Source organism: Dendropsophus ebraccatus, chromosome 15 (genome assembly GCF_027789765.1).
Source record: "Dendropsophus ebraccatus isolate aDenEbr1 chromosome 15, aDenEbr1.pat, whole genome shotgun sequence".
In the NCBI taxonomy this organism is placed as follows: domain Eukaryota; kingdom Metazoa; phylum Chordata; class Amphibia; order Anura; family Hylidae; genus Dendropsophus; species Dendropsophus ebraccatus.
In genome coordinates, this window is record NC_091468.1 from 51104130 (window position 1) to 51122062 (window position 17933).

General features: G+C 43.9%; 1 protein-coding gene across 3 annotated transcripts in view; it reads left to right on the forward strand.

The window, feature by feature from the left end:
- Positions 1-6655, forward strand: part of LOC138774569 (serine palmitoyltransferase 3-like) — a 54229-nt gene extending 47574 nt beyond the window's left edge. For all 3 annotated transcript variants that reach the window (XM_069955573.1, XM_069955574.1, XM_069955575.1), the window contains 3 exons: positions 677-812; positions 4055-4184; positions 5270-6655. In XM_069955573.1, the coding sequence (XP_069811674.1) occupies positions 677-812; positions 4055-4184; positions 5270-5383 (380 nt within the window). In that variant the 3' untranslated portion in view covers positions 5384-6655. The remainder of the gene's footprint in view (positions 1-676; positions 813-4054; positions 4185-5269) is intronic.
- Positions 6656-17933: the final 11278 nt, after the last annotated feature.

The following is a 17933-nucleotide window of genomic DNA, read 5'->3' on the forward strand; positions in this document are numbered from 1 at the left end:
CACAATGTTCTCCATGGATTGATGGTGAGTGCCGCCCCTTCTTTATATTGATAGAAAATTTTATTGAATACTACAGTACATAATTTAAGGAGGAGTGGGTTGAAATATGAAGGGAGGTATTATAAATCTTTCTATTATATTTCCCAGTTGTCTAGGGTTTTATGCTGTTTTTGATTCATATGGTTAAATACTATCAAAATCTGCAATATCCCAATATGGCCTTAGCTTTTTTATCTACACGATACAGCCAGTCACAGATTGGTCTCTAAAGTTGGCCCACAGCATTAAGTTAGATTGTTCAGTCACAATGATACTTATATGATCTGCTGACAATCTATGTATAGGGCCCTTTGACTGTCAGATGTAAAAGGAGACAAAGATTAAGCTTGGGTGTCCATGTGTCAGATCCCTGGTTTTACCGAGATAAGAAACTGTTTTACCTTTTGTAGTTGATCTCCCACAATGCACTTCTCTTCGGTAGCTTTCTGTTTGAACAGATAATAAAAACCCCCGCAAATAAAAAGCATTACAAACCTCAACGTTTAGGAAGGGACTGATCGTTTTATGTACCTTTTTTTAGAAGGGTATAGAAGTGCAAAACTAGATTGACTTTAACACTATAAATACAGTACATGGATATTCCAATATACTTCATGTGTCATTTCATCTGCTCTAGGCCAGTTAAGAGTACGGCAGCTCCATGAGAAGACCAGATACTTCAGAAATAAATTACGTGACTTAGGATTCATAATATATGGCAATGAAGATTCTCCTGTGGTTCCTGTCCTGTTGTACATGCCGGGAAAAGTAGGGTAAGTATGATGGTGGTTGTCACTGCCCCAGCCCTATTTCTAATATTAGCCAAACGTTTTGTCTAATAAACTCATTCATGTTTTAAATCCAATCCAAAGGTTTTCCACAAGGGTTGTCACAGTAACTTTTTTTGCCTTTTATAAGTGGCAATATAGAAGTGGGGAATTTATCACTGGTTAGTGGGAAGGTACTGTATAATGCATTGATATGGTCAGAAGAGTCTGATGATCAACTCAAAGGGCAAATGGGCAGTAAGCTTGGAGATTCAGTGTCCCAGTACACTTGGCTACATGAAAAGTCTCCCCAACATTTTCTACACCTGAGGCCCAACTGGAGTGAATGCTGTCCTCTCAGCAACTAGCTCCGAAATTTTACATAACAAAGGTTAACTATCATGCATATCAACAGATCCCAGAAGAGGCAGCACTCCAATATTCAGTGAAGAAAAAGATGATTTATTCACCCATCAATGTTCAACATTTTGAGATCTTTTTCAAGCAACGATCAGATCCCATTGGGGAATTGAAACGTTGCACATTGATGGGTGAATAAATCATCTTTTCCTTCACTAAATATTGGAGTGCTGCCTCTTCTGGGATCTGTTGTACTACTTTGGTGGTCAGGAGTCCGACTACCGGATGTTGTAGCACCCATCTGAGCCACAGTGCCTGCACAGTGCCGTCCAGCCTATCCTGATTTTTATCATGCATATCACATGTTGTAGTGTTATATTTGTTGGACAACTGATCAAAGACTTTGCCTTCATGTCTGTGGATGAACTGCTTCTAAAGAGTAAAGTCACTTGTTGCACTGCACTCATCTTTCTTCTTGTTTTTCAAACTCCCGGTGCCCAGACTAACACTGCTCCTGCTTTACATCAAGGGCCCCCCAAGGAACCATTGGAAGGGCAATGTATTCAGGTGTAACCAGGGGGAAATATAGTGGGACTAATATCATTCCTATTATCTGTGCAAGCCCCTGGGTTCCCCAGCGAGGCGCCTTAGGTTTCAGAGACTTCACTCTAGCTATCGTGACCCATTGGTGCCAGTGTGTGACACAACGCTTCCGAGACTCATAACTCTTCTACTTTAGGTTCAGTTACAAGACCTACAGTAGACTCCCATTGGTAACATCCTTTAAAATGCTGTAGTTACAGGACATGTGATGTATAAAGGTTAATTTTCCTTTCAACCTGATTTTTTTCATACTAGAGACACAGAGCTGTGTCTGTTATCATATTGGCTAAAATGATGATCATATTGTTTAACTTTTATTTTAGCACTAGGTCTATTAAAGGAGAAGTCCATCCAGGCCAATTTTTTTAGCAAGTGCTATGGAGGGGGAGGATAAAAGAAATAACCTGCTCTTACCTCCCCGGCTCCAGCGCTGGTGGCAACATACCGCTGTTCTGGTCCCCAGGTCCCTGGCCCCTTCCTGGTCTAAACAGGGACCCAAGCCATGATGTGTGAGGTCTGGTCAGACAGTCAACGGCCGTAGCAGGGTTCCACCTTGGCCGTTGACTGGCTGAGCGAACCTCACACGTCATGACCTGGGTGCCCGCTCAGACCAGGAAGCGTCCGGGACCCAGGGACTGGAACGTCGGTATGCAGCCACCAGTGCTGAAGCGGGGGAGGTAAAAGCAGGTTATTTCTTTTATCATGCCCCTCCCCAATACTTGCTACGAATGGATCTGGCCAGACTTCCCCTTTAAAGAGGACCTGTCACCATTCCTGGACTGTTATAGCAAATACATGTAATACCCATGAAATAACAATTCTAAATCACCTATTCTTTTAGCTCTGTGCTGTTCCTCTACTATTATTACTAGCAATGTATGACTCAATAACCAGCTGGGGGGGAGTGTCCCTACGCCATCTGAAACTATCCAACTGGAGCTGATGGTGGAAGCCTTTGTAGAGTAGCCAACTGATAACACCCAAGTCATACAATTCTAGTAAGAATAAGAAAAGAAGAGCACATCACAGAGCTTTAAGAGTAGTGGATTCAGAATTTGGTATTTTTGAGGAAAACAGGTATTAGTTAAAACAAACAGGTAAGGAGAGGTGACTAGAGATGAGCGAGCATGCTCGTCCAAGCTTGGTATTCGTTTGAGTATTAGGGTACTCGTTGGTGCTCGTTACTCGGACGAGCATCTCGCGATACTTGAGGCAATGACATCGTCCTCTTCCTGCATGTTTGGCGGCTTTTTCTCAGCCAATCATCATGCAGGAGAGGCTTTTGGAGCTTGTAGCATCACGTGGAAACCCAACATGTAGATAGCAGCGATTGGCTGGCCAGATCAGATGACCTGGGCATATAAGAATCTGGTCCCGCGATGCTCGCTTCAGACGCAGGCTGGATGAGCATAGGGAGAGAGCTGCTGTCTGTCAGGGAGAGTGTTAGGGTGGGAATAATAGTGTCTGTTAGGCAGGAATCATCCACAAAGAACCCAACAGTCCTTCTATGGGCTACAACTACATTTCTTGGCTGCACACTGTACAGAGCGACTGGTGCCAGAAAGGGGACAGCACATGGTCCACAAAGACCCCAAAGAAATTGCCTAAAGTCTTCTCTTGCTGCTGTTGTACCTTGGCTTACTGGGATCTGTAGTGCAGCTACACCTATCCTGGCTGTGCAGTGTGCAGTGTAACGGGTGCTCTAAAACAAAAAGTACCTGGTACACAGAGACTCCATAAACTACACCAAAAGTCCTCTCAGTTGCACCTAGTTGTTAGCTTTCCTAACATGTGTCAGCACATGTGCCTTACCCGTTTTGGTCTGGGTCAGCAAAATTCTATTGAGGGTCACCACCCGGCTGTTGCCCATAATTTGGCGTAAGGTTGCGATTAGCCAGCCCCAGAGGCATCCATGCATGCTGCCCCTGCTGTTTCCTGTCCATTTCTGTAGTGTTTCCATCATTTTCTGAGGTTTCCAGGTTTTCAGGCAACCTTCCCTGTGCAGAGCTCTGGTCCCCTGCAAAAATGCTCGAGTTTCCCATTGACTTCAATGGGGTTTGTTACGTGAAATGAGAACCCGAGCATCGTGAAATATTCGTCTCTAGTATAGAGTACGCGAGCATTTTAGTACTCGCTCATCTCTAGAGGTGACATCTTCTCTTCAAGGCGAAAAATTGCATTTGTCTCTACCCCCGACCTAGTAAGAAAACATTTCTACTTGTAATAGGTTGATTCTTAGTAAAAAAAAAATTAATATTATTCTTTTATGTTCTTTAAATTTACAGGGCATTTGCACGGCACATGCTAGAGAAGAAAATCGGTGTGGTTGTCGTTGGATTCCCAGCCACTCCTATCGCAGAGGCCAGAGCAAGGTTTTGCATTTCAGCAGCACACACAAAGGAGATGCTGGACATTGTATGTATACTATACATGGTCTCCAACCAATTGTCCATTATACCAGTTAATGTAATCACCATAAAAGTCACCTGCACTTTCATTTCTATAGAATATTTGTGTACACTTACAAATAAATTTGAATATAGTCACTATGAGACTGTGTTCGATCCACTGAACTCAGAGGATCCAACATGGGTACATAGTGTATATCATGATCATAGTGCTGTTTAGATGGAGTTTTTCTGGGACAATCGTTAGGATTGGTTATCGATATAAGGTCATTGGGGGTCCAACACCTGGTCCTCCTGTTGGTCAGCTGTTTGCCAGAGCTATGGTGCACTGTGTATGTTGGCACCACCACCCTGCAAACAGCTGTTAGATAGGAATGGTAGGTTTTGGTACTCCAACAATCTGATATTAATCACCTATTTTGAAGATAGGACTTAAATACATTTTGGCTGATAAACTGGTTGTCTGTACTGTTAAGCAAACTGTTCGGCTTTGGCCACATTTTCACATAGGCTGTATCCATATTTTCCTGGCAGCCCTAGGTTTGCATTCAACTTCTTCAGCCATCGGGTTTCAAATGTCTTCAGGTTCAAGAACGTTGCTGAACCAAAACCGTTTGGCAAGGTTGCTCAACATTAGTTGTCCAAAGTCTCATGCAACCATGATGCCACAGAAGGAGAACATTCCATCGGTCCCATGTCTTGGCTTACTCAATTTTTTCTTTCTTTAATTTGGAAGATAAAACAATTCAGATTAAAGAGTACAAAAAATTTTTTTACATGTCAGAGAAAATTAGTGAGGAGACCACCATGCTGCCGCATGCTCTTCTCCCTGCTCTGTGTGAGCGAGACCACTCCATAGAGTCACATTATGCAGCCATCTTGGCCACGTGACATAGTGCCCGGAGAGAATGCACTGAGCTCAATCCTCAGACCTCTACTGGGTCTGACTGTTGACATGTCTCTCTCCCATTCAAGTTCCTTATATAGCAGATAAATGGGAAACATGAAGGTTGATGAAACTATAATGTAGATAGTGACATTGAATAGGTTTTTTAGACTTATAATACTGATGGCCTAACCTTTACTCCACAGGTTCTAGACGCAATAGACGAAATGGGCGACTTTCTACGACTAAAATATTCCCGTCTCCCCAAATCGGGCCAAGTACTGGCTTATGATGAGGCAAACAATGAACTTGATGATTAAAATATTTTTGTAGCCTTTTTTTTTCCACTTCTGTATCGTGGAGTTCACTGACATTGGATAAAAGAAGCTCCACGTGGCTCAACATAAATCAAGAAGCAACCTCTCTAAAGAGACGATATATCGTGCTATAGATGTCAAGTCTACAATGTCTATTATTCTCTGTCCAGTTATGTTTTTTTAGCATCAAATCCAGATTGGCATGGATCCAGCACCATGAACTGATCACTAATGTCACAGGGAAGAAAAGCCAGGAAAATGTGAACGTCTACCTCTTTATTTATAATACTAAAAACTAGTTTACTGCAAAGTAATATATCACAGAATGTCACAGCTCATGTCCAGGTCATTTTTGGATTCTTATTTCCATCCATTCTTGGGAAACACAGTATTAACATGACTAAAGTCTAGGTAATCACTGGCAATAATATGAAGATTCAGAGCCTGAGTACATTGGCTGAATACATGGAAAACGAGAGAGCTCACCAAAGGGGTAGTCTATATGGACATTGTCTACTTGTTAGAAGGGTTCATTAACAAGGAGACACTTGTGTTCCCAATGATTAGAATTAATCTGTAGAGAAACATGGTCCTAAGCATTCAATTCCCCTTCAGCGCCCCCACAGGGGAAAAAAAGTTCCCATTCAAATCAATGGTTTGGATATATAACCACTCTCCATAACTGTTCTCCACCAAAAGTGCCCATTCATATCAATGGTTTGTATATATAACCACTCTCCATAACCGTTCTCCACCAAAAGTGCCCATTCATATCAATGATTTGTGTGTATATAACCACTCTCCATAGCCGTTCTCCACCATAGCCAAGATATGAGGATCCTGAGCAGAGGGTCCCCCCTCTATATACCCTACTGGGTTATAAATACTGCTCTCATTTACAGTAGTTAGATGGTAAAATATGTGGCAGAAATTCTTGTAAGTGCATAAAGGGGAATATATTAAGGCTGCATGCCAGTTTTATGGCATACAAAGGTCTTTTGCCTCATAGGTTTCTATGTCTTTTTGTAAGTACGCTGTCTCAGATGCCAAATACTCTGTATATTAGATACTACTAATATAATGCATATGGGAAACCTTTTGGAAATGACTACCGCTAATATTCTAGTAATATTTAGTCATCTATGGGGTTATTCCTTCCAGATAACAGGTAAATATAAACTGGCTGTAAGGGAATTGAAGATCCATTACAGAACAATCTGGTGTAGGTTAGTATAGTATACTGTTATATTGCCAATTACCTTTGGCAATCCAGCTGCTGCAAAACTACAATTCCCATCATGCCTGGGCAGCCAAAGCTAAAGCTTTGGCTGCCCAGGCATGATGGGAATTGTAGTTTTGCAGCAGCTGGAGGGCCGTAGGTTCCCTATCCCTAGTTTAGAAATGTAATTCTGCTTAAAGAGATCTAGTTTCATTGTAAATGTAGTCCAGTATGCAGTCACCATATTATTATAAAGCAGGAAGAGCTGAGCAGATTGATAACTAGTTTATGGGAAAATATTCAGTATAACTTGCATTTTATTCATTTAAATCTCCATGTGTTCTGGGGTTAGGAGCCAAGTGGGAGGTCCTATTTGGTGACTGACTGCATAAGTATTTATATAGAGAGAGCTGTCAATCACTGATTAGGCCTGCCCACTGGACTAGTAAGCAGAATGGGCCAAGATTGAAGTGAATAAATTAAACATTTTACTCAATCTTTTCCCACAAAACTATGTATAAATCTGCTCAGCTCTTTCTGCTTTAAAACATGATGCCTGCAGATTGGACTGACTTTCCAACATGACAGGTTCACTTTAAGTGTTTATTTTGAATGCTAAGGAGAATTATCAAACTGTTGTAAAGTAGAACTGGCTCAGTTGCCCCTAGCAACCAATCAGATTCCACTTTTCATTCCTCACAGATTCTTTGGAAAATGAAAGGTGGAATCTGATTGGTTGCTAGGGGCAACTGAGCCAGTTTCACTTTACACCATGTTGGATAAATCTCCCCCTTCATGTCCATTCCTCTATTTTATATGTTCAATTACAATGATTGCACTTGGGTTCTAAGACTTAGCATTTGGACATTACACATTGTTCCATTTTAGTAGGCTTGGATACTTCACGCCGTGGTGTGTCAAGGTTATAACCAATAATTAGCATGTAACATGTCCTTTTGCTATTTCTACTTTTGGACATTTGAGTATCAAGAAAGGGCTTAGTGCAGAGTTCTCAGGGGTAATGGCTGTAAACATGAAGGTTTTGTCTATTGTATATAACAAGTACATGTTTTGCACTGACAATTGTAAAGAGTCAATGTGTACCTTATACCTGAACTGAATTTATTAAATAGTCATGATGTATAACAGTGTGTATTATGGGTAATAGTATAATGGTATTTCTTATGTGCACTAGTATCTCTCTAAATATCTTATGACTTTCAGTATGCTTGCAATTCGAACATACTTGAGTCCAGTCGTTTGGGATTTCAGTAATGGTGGCTAAAGAAGTTGGATGATTGCTGTCCTAGGGAGTCCAGGAAAACATGCATAGAGCCATATACTGTACCCATGTTTTCCAGGACTCCCTAGAGCGGCATCCAACTTCAGCCACCATTAATCAAATGCCGAATGATCGGACGCAAACATGCATCTCTAGAGATGGCACCACTTATTGTCCTCAGTAAGGGTACTATTAGACGGGAAGATATGAGGAGCAAGTGAGCGCCGACCTGTCAGGTCAGCGCTTGCTTGCGCCTTGTTCCCGGCTCGCCATCTGTGCTATTACACACATAGACATCGAGCAGGGAGCAGCAGGAGGCGCCAATAGCAGATTGCTACTGTCTGCCGCTGACAGTCCTATTACAAGGACTTACGGACACCAGACCGTCCCTATCATTATCGTGATTTTGGTTCATGTTTGAAAACAATGGTCAGCCCGACATCGTGCATGTCGGCTAATCGTTGCCTTTCAACATAAACTATTACACAAAGCAATTATTGTCTGGAATGGCCATAATAGCTTGGTGTAATAGTATCTTAAGTATCTAGTTCCCAAATTGCACCATTAAAAGAAATGGTGCAGTTTATACATTTAAGGGATTTCTTATATGATCACGACTTTCACCTCTGTATCACAACAATTATATCAATGTATAACTGAGGTTTAGGTAAAGGGTGTGAAGGTAGCTGTCAAACCTGTGCTCTGGTCTGAAAAGCCCCTCTGAACACACCACTATTTTATATGGTACACTGAGATGCTGGATTAGGTGGCTGAATATAATGCTGCAGGGGGGAGGTATGTTATTGCACTATTATATTTCTGTTCCTTTTTGTGTTTTTATTATATATCAGGTGCTTTCCTGTTTTTTTTGTTTTTTTTTGTGACCTTTTGATTTTTCAGAAAAGACTCTCAAGATAGAAATGTCCCTTTATTCTAAAGTCAACTTCACATGAGCACAATACAGGATTGCACCCATTAACATTAGGGTCTACGTGATGTGTCATTAGGCAGCGCTACCCGAACCGCATAAAGCTGCTCCTGCCCCTGGATGATCGGCTAACTATGGATATTTCCATGCTGGGTGAGATCCATTCACAAGCCTTACGGAATCAGAATAGGGTTTGTGCATGGAACTCACCTGGCATGGTTGTATCCATACTTAAATCCCTATTACACGGGCCGATTCAGAGGAGCAAGAGACCTGTCAGGTCAGCACTCCTCATTTCTCCTCATTTCCCGCTCACTGCTGGCGCCATTACACGCACCAAAAGTGAGTGGGTAAGAGAGTGTTGGCCGCCCGGACGATCATTAGATCGTCTGGGCAGCACATAGAAGATAATGGTGGTCTGCTGCTGCCGCTCCTGTTCCACTGAGCAACGGCAGCAAATTACTGCTATCTGCATCATTGTCTTTCAACATGTGCATATCAGCTGATCATTGCCTTTTAACATAACTATTACAAGAAGCAATTATCTGTTAATCGGCCAATAATCGCTTTGTGTAATCGGGCCTTTACCCGATTTCTCAACTGCACATCAGTCGGGTAGCGTTGCCTAATTCCAGGTATGCTTTACTGTTAATGGGTGGAAGTTAGGTAAGGTTTCGAACTGCTGTTAGGGCAAGACGACACATCCCTTACAGCTATCTAACAGTGTCTGCAGTTTGGAACCCATATTACAGCTGACAGATTAAGGCTATGTTCTCACAATGTCTTTTTGGCCATTTGACTAATGACATTTGGGCACCAAAATATGGCCGTATTATGCAAATGACATCTTTCAATCGGCCAAAAAAAGACATTGTAGGAACAAAGCCATAATTTTAGTTAACCTAGCTGACCTAGTTGTAATATTATAGGACTGATAGTTTCCAGTAAGTTTTTTTTTTTATATGATGTGTTTTTCTTTTCATAAATCTTTTGTTCCGGTTGTTTCTCAATGATACTATTTTAGTGATCATTTATAGGCATTACACCCGCTTATAAAACATTGCTGCTTTCTTGTATAAAGTGCCACACCCCTGTCTTTGGGTTGTGTCTGGTATTGTTCAATTGAAGTGAATAGGGCAAAGCTGTATTATACGCAAAGCTGTATACTATTCATGTTATGTGATTTCTGCAGTGGCCTTCTGTTTAAGAAAGCACAATTTTATGTACTTACCTATATAGGTGGAAAATAGCAATACTTACCACTCCAGCAGGAACTAAAAGAAACATCTTGGGAGAAAAGGGTCTTGTGAATATATCTATACCCCAGGAACTTCTTCTGATATAAACACCAAATACTTAACTTATCACCCATTCACTGAGTATACTTTATAAGTAGATGATTGGTGGTGGGTATGACCATTGTGACCCCCATTGATCATGCGAATGGACCATTGTTGAGCATGCGCACAGCGGTTCTATTCATTTTAAGGAGAAGTCCGAGGAAATATTTTTGCCAAACTTGTTGGGGAGGGGGGTGGGTGAAGTAAATTAACGTGCACTTACTTGCTCCAGCGATGGTGGCAGCCGTCTGCTGCTACGGTCTCTTCCTGGTGTAGAGATGGGACTTGGTGTGATGATCCAGGCCATCTCAGCCAGTCAGCAGCTGTAGCGGCTTCTTCTGCTGATTGGTTGAGTGGGCCTGATGCATCATGTCCCAGGTCTCATCTCTACACCAGGAGGCGGCCAGGGACCAGAGCACCGAGCCGGAGTCGGTGAGGTAAGTGCATGTTGTTTTTTTCACCCACCGCCTCCCCGACAAGTTTGAAAAAAATCTCCCTGCCCGGACATCTCCTTTATTATAGGACTGATGAATTATTATAATGATGCTATTTTGGTAAGTGCTATAGATAAACATAAAGTGTTACTGTCCCTTTAAAAAAAAAAAAAAAAGTTTTCCATGTGACATGTTTTTATGTCAAAAGTTTTGATCTGTCAGGGTCTGGGTGTTCAGACTCCCACGGACCATTAAAATGAGCAGAAGGAAGCTGAGCGATTCGCTCCACAGCTCATTGATCTACCATTGCAGGGGAGAGAAGCTGGGAGCCACATATTTCTTTTGGCACTAGGAGTCTGAACCCACTGATCCAGACTGATCAAAGCTTTTGATATGTCGCATGTCAGTGCCACCTATACAGCATATAAGAACTATAAACTCATTTTTGTCCTGTCATAATGTAAATAGTTTTGGGGGGTTTGTTTGCAATGTTTATATTTTATTTTTTACCTTTCCTAATCATTCATTGTGTAATAAAGTTTTGTAGTCCTTTTATACATCTACACGTATATTACCTTCACTTTAGTGCCACATTTTGGTTGATGCTCCCTGTTCAAATAAATATATATATATATATATATATATATATATATATATATATATATATATATATATAATTTTTTATTTTTTTTTAGTTTCTCTGTCATATACTATGGGTTAGTTTTTTTTTTTTGTTTTTCGTTTCGTTGTGCATTTGTAGGTAGTATTTTGCATAAAAATGTACTTATTTATATCACTACAAATTGTAAAAAAAAAATGTAATTTTTTTTTTTCACTTAGACAAACACATTGGTAAATTTACTGTTCAGGTTATTACAGTCATGTTGATTCCAAATTCTATGTACATTATGTATCATAATTTTTGTTGTATGCCTAATAAACTTGATTACTCCTACACATTGTTTTTATTGTATCATTTATAGGTATGTTTTTGGGTTTTTTTCTCCATTTCTTGCTGATCATTTTGCTTCCGATTCCCCGGGGTGTTAGTGGTGTGTCCTTTCGGAGATGACGCATCCTGGGACCTGCTGTGTACACAGGATGATACTTTTTTATTTGCTTTGTTTCTGTAACAGACATTTAGCACCATCTAGAGGATCGTTGTATTTTTATTGCTCTACAAATAAATGCTGCTGAATCCACCACCGATTATTATGCATCTCATAAATATAAAGAAATAAACCGGATTCTCCTGTAATACTGATCGGTTCAGGCTATAAAACCTGAAAACTTTATGTTGCAATTGTTAAAACCAAATTAAAAAATATCAGAACAAAATGTAGTATTTCATAACTGAGCACAATGTAGGATGGAAAGGTGTTCATCCAGAGATTACTAACTCATAGAAATGTATAATTAAATGGAAATGTGAGACATGGCAGTAAATTAATGTATAGATAAACTATACGGCAAATCCACTCAACATAACTCAAATGCATAAAATCAAACTTAGTCATATCCATAAGGATACATTAGCATGAACATGGTTTTACTATAGAGCTTATTTGCTTTCAATGTACCGTGCTGCATTGGTTAGTCCAAGATTAGATACTATGGGCAGTGGCGGATTAAATGTACCCTGGGCCCTGGACTGTCCACCCAACCTGGGCCCCCCCCCCCCACAAGTCAATTCGCCCACATTATAATCCGCTACTGCGCCCCCGCCCCCACACTGTCCCCAATAAACACTGCCTGCCTCCTCTCCCTGCTGGCCCCAATAAACATAATGTTTGGTCCCTTGCTGCTACCCCCAGTAAGCATTGCCCACCCCACCTCCACTGCCCCCAATAAACATATTGCCACCTCATCAGGTCCCCTGATTTTGCCCCAAGGTCACAGCAGCACAGAGGATGTCAAGAGAGGAGGGTGCTGATCTTATAGGAGAGGTCCCAGCAGCACAGAGGATGTCAGGAGAGGAGGGTGCTGATCTTGTAGGAGAGGTCCGAGCAGTACAGAGGATGTCAGGAGAAGAGGGTGCTGATCTATAGGGGAGGTCACAGCAGCTCAGAGGATGTCAGGAGAGGAGGGTGCTGATCTATAGGAGAGGTCCGAGCAGCACAGAGGATGTCAGGAGAGGAGGGTGCTGGTCTTATAGGGGAGGTTGCAGCGACCAGCAGCACAGAGGATGTCAGGAGAGGAGGGTGCTGATCTATAGGGGAGGTCCCAACAGCACAGAGGATGTCAGGAGAGGAGGGTGCTAATCCTATAGGAGATGGTCCCCCTTTATAGATGGTCTCCCTCTTTCTCCCTCTATAGATTGTCCCCCTCTTTCCCCCTCTATAGATGGTTCCCCTCTTTCCCCCTCTATAGATGGTCCCCCTCTTTCCCCCTTTATAGATGGTCCCCCTCTTTCCCCCTTTATAGATGGTCCCCCTCTTTCCCCCCTTTATAGATGGTCCCCCTCTTTCCCCCCTTTATAGATGGTCCCCCTCTTTCCCCCCTTTATAGATGGTCCCCCTCTTTCCCCCTTTATAGATGGTCCCCCTCTCCCCCCTCCCTTATAGATGGTCCCCCTCTCCCCCCTCCCTTATAGATGGTCCCCCTCTGCCCCTCCCTTATAGATGGTCCCCCTCTTTCCCCCCTTTATAGATGGTCCCCCTCTGCCCCTCCCTTATAGATGGTCCCCCTCTTTCCCCCTTTATAGATGGTCCCCCTCTTTCCCCCCATTATAGATGGTCCCCCTCTCCCCCCTCCCTTTATAGATGGTCCCCCTCTGCCCCTCCCTTATAGATGGTCCCCCTCTTTCCCCCTTTATAGATGGTCCCCCTCTTTCCCCCCATTATAGATGGTCCCCCTCTTTCCCCCTTTATAGATGGTCCCCCTCTCCCCCCTCCCTTTATAGATGGTCCCCCTCTTCCCCTCCCTTATAGATGGTCCCCCTCTTTCCCCCTTTATAGATGGTCCCCCTCTTTCCCCCCATTATAGATGGTCCCCCTCTCCCCCCTCCCTTAAAGATGGTCCCCCTCCCTTTATAGATGGTCCCCCTCTTTCCCCCCTTTTATAGATGGTCCCCCTCTCCCCCCTCCCTTTATAGATGGTCCCCCTCTTCCCTCTCCCCCCTTCCTTATAGATGGTCCCCCTCTTTCCCCCCTTTATATATGGTCCCCCTCTCCCCCCTCCCTTTATAGATGGTCCACCCTCCCTTATAGATGGTCCCCCTCTCCCCCCTCCCTTATAGATGGTCCCCCTCTCCCCCCTCCCTTATAGATGGTCCCCCTCTGCCCCTCCCTTATAGATGGTCCCCCTCTTTCCCCCCTTTATAGATGGTCCCCCTCTTTCCCCCCTTTATAGATGGTCCCCCTCTCCCCCCTCTTTTTATAGATGGTCCCCCTCTCCCCCCTCCCTTAAAGATGGTCCCCCTCTGCCCCCCCTTATAGATGGTCCCCCTCTCCCCCCTCCCTTTATATATGATCCCCCTCTTTCCCCCCTTTTATAGATGCCCCCCCCCTCCCTTTATAGATGGTCCCCCTCTTCCCTCTCCCCCCTCCCTTATAGATGGTCCCCCTCTTTCCCCCCTTTATAGATGGTCCCCCTCTCCACCCTCCCTTATAGATGGTCCCCCTCTCCCCCCTCCCTTTATAGATGGTCCCCCTCTTCCCCCCCCCCCTTTATAGACGGTCCCCCCAGTCAGTAAATAACACAAAAATAACAAAATACAACTCACCTACCCTGCGTTCCCCCGTCAATTCTCTCTCCTTCTGCAGTCTCCGGCTGATGCGCGGCTGCCGGGGGTGTCCCGTCCTCTCCCCGGCAGCGCGCGCATCACACAGCTCCTAGTGCCGCCTGGGCCCTGACTTCCGGTACGTGCGCTCCCAGTACCAGCGCATCAGCCGTAGACTCTTGTGACCGCAAGCGAAACAATGCTTGCGGTCACAAGAGTGCATTATAATGTGGGCGGCGTGGCATGGGCCCCCCCCCCCCGGAGCCTCGGGCCCCGGGCGGCCGCCCAAACCGCCCACATTATAATCCGCCACTGATTATGGGGGAGATTTATCAAACATAGTGTAAAGTGAAACTGGCTCAGTTGCCCCTAGCAACCAATCAGATTCCACCTTTCATTCCTCACAGACTCTTTGGAAAATGAAAGGTGGAATCTGATTGGTTGCTAGGGGCAACTGAGCCAGTTTCACTTTACACCATGTTTGATAAATCTCCCTCTATGTTTTATCAATAGAATAGGGAATAACTAGCTCATCGGGCCCCAACTAAACACTAGAAGGGAGGACGTGCTCAGCCACCATTCAGCTCATACTCTATGGCATACTGTAGGAGTCAAAGTCACGGCCCTCCAGGTGTTTAAAAATTACAATTTCCATCATGCCAGCACAGCCAAAGCTTTAGCTTTGGCTGGCCCAGCATGATGGGAATTGTAGTTTTGTAACAGCTGGAGGGCCACAAGTTCAGGCTAGAACCTGACCAAACAGGTCCTTTACGTCAGAACGTCTGACCAAACAGGTCCTTTACGTCAGAACGTCTGACCAAACAGGTCCTTTACGTCTAATAGCAGATACTGCTCTCCTTCTTTATCTCACTCTTTTACCTTACCTCTTTTTCCCTTTATCCTATACCCCACACTCATATTTCTGCCCGCCCCAATGGGGTCAGCGACTACTCAGTGAGTTATTGTGCCAAAAAAGGGAGGTCAGTAAAATTGTTCTATTCGCATTACCAGAATATCTCTTACCCTTTCTAACTAATTTCTACTTTTCAAAGCTATAGTAAAAAGTTATAGTATAGCATCAGGGCCGGCGTGATTACAAGGCTTACCTGGGCAAGTGCCAGGGCCCACAGCATCTCTAGGGGGCCCAGAGAGGGAGAGGGGCCCGGTTTTCTGATGTTTAGCCTGATCACTCTAGTGCAGGGTGAAAACTGAACATCAGAAGACACAGGAGACGGAGCAGGACCTGCACAGAGAGAAAAGGGATAAGGACTAGAGATGAGCGAACTGGGTTCGGGTTCGAGTCGATCCGAACCCAAACGTTCGGTATTTGATTAGCTGGGGCTGCTGAACTTGGATAAAGCTCTAAGGTTGTCTGGAAAACATGGATACAGCTAATGACTATATCCATGATTTCCACATAGCCTTAGGGCTTTATCCAACTTCAGCAGCCGCCGCTAATCAAATGCCGAACGTTCGGGTTCGGATCGATCAAGCATGCTCGAGGTTCGCTCATCTCTAATAAGGACCTGATCACATGACCTAAAGGTCCTCAAACTTACAGTGTAGGGAGCACCCGACAGAGAGGAAGAGGGAGAAGACTGAGCTGTAACTGCTGTGTCTGTGTCTCAGTGTGTCAGTGTCTCAGTCAGTGTCTATGTCAATAATGTATGTTTGTACATGTTAGTGATGTCTCACGTTATTGTGCATAGTGTGCAAATGAGGGGCCCGCTGAGGCTCTGTCACCCAGGGGCCTGCAAAAACCATGAGCCGGCCCTGTATAGCATATACTAGAGCTTTGTACTCCTACTCTAGACAGTACTTTTACTTTTATTTTCATAAGATCACGGGTCACTTCCCATAGCCCCACCAGCTCATTATTTATATGAACATAGTTTCATGCAACATGAAAGGCTTACATTCCCCTCCTAAAAGAATGTTACAAAACATGTTTCTTTTACCTTGATAAAGGGATTTGAACCCCAAAAGCGTTGTTTCTATGAGACTAATAAACCCAGCTTTATCCTGCCTGAGGATTTGACACTCCAGAACAGTCTTTCTCTCAGTGTCCCCCTGGCTTGGGATCCTGGATATCTCAGGGACTGGTAGATTTGACAACCTGCTTTCCTTCACTGACTGTGTATACAGGTCTTGTGCTATTAGTACAACACCTAAAGGTGAGTAAGTTTCATCTTTTCTCCTTCACTTTAAGTAAAGGTTTCACCATATTTATTGCCTATTGATCCACTTTAAAAAAGGTCTTCCAACAAATTCTGAATGAAAAAAATAAATGTTTCCTTCTGAAGAAACGGCCTACATAAAAGTAATCTATAAACAAGATAAGGATCCACTCTGCCCTGAATCGTATAGGCCCATATCATTCATAAACCAAGATTTAAAGATACTGGCCAAAATTATATTGGACTTCCCTGCCCTCCTGGTGGGACAGTTCAGGAGACATTCAGTAGAAGAGCCAATGCAGTGCACTCTCCAGGTCTTCTGGCAATTAAACTATTTGATAACATTAGTGGCTGGGCGTGACGCTTATCCAATATAGCATTACTGGTGCTTTCAGAGACTACCATATATATTAATGCCAAAGCCAGAATTAATACAAAAAGGAACCCAACAGGGATGTCCCCTCTCCCCCTTACTATTTAATTTGGCCCTAAAACTCCTGGTCCGGCATCAGATTTCCTCTTGATATTCTACACCACTTCAGGAATTTCACAGTATTCCGAGTGAATGTCTCTAAATGCCATCTCCTAACATTAAAGGGGTAGTGCGGCGCTAAAAAATTATTCGCAGAATAACACACATTACAAAGTTATACAACTTTGTAATGTATGTTATGTCTGTGAATCGCCCCATTCCCCATGTCCCACCACCCCCGCTCGTGTACCCGGAAGTGTGATGTGCATTATACATTACCTGATCCGTGTCGAGGGCCATCCGCCATTTTGTGCCAAACGTCATCTTCGGACGAACGGCCGAATCCCTGCCGCCGCCCCCCCCCCCTCCGTCGCGTCACAACTGTGCTCAGCCGCGATTGGCTGAGCACAGTTATGCTCAGCCAATCGCAGCTGAGCGGCTGATGACTCGGCCGGAATACAGTGAAATCCTAGGTGCATTGCTCCCTGGTAAATCCAAATCTGCAAAAAAGAGCCAGTGGAGTCTTGAAACACAGGACTAGCCAGATATCCCTCCTACCATTGACATACCTAGGAATAAAAATTGGTCATACTTCCCTATCTGTATACACTTTTAGGCTATGTTCACACTACGTAAAACTACAGCCATAGTTTTGAGGGGTGGAACATAGCCTTATTTTCAATGGGATCCCGGCCGGAGCGCACACACATCGTACGCGCTCCGGCCGGGATCCCATGCGACGCTGGAAAAAACTCACATGTCAGTTTTCTGCGGCCGGAATTCAGTGAATTCCGGCCACAGAGAGACCTGTCAGTTCACCTGTTGCTTCACTGTGCGCTATGGGAAGCTCTGATGCAGGCGCGTGCTGGTGCACCCGCATCAGAGCTCTACGGCCGGAAAGATCATCCGGCCGGTACTTAAGTACCAGCCGGGATGATCCGGGCTGAGACGGCCGTTCCGTGACCAAGCCGGGGTCGGCT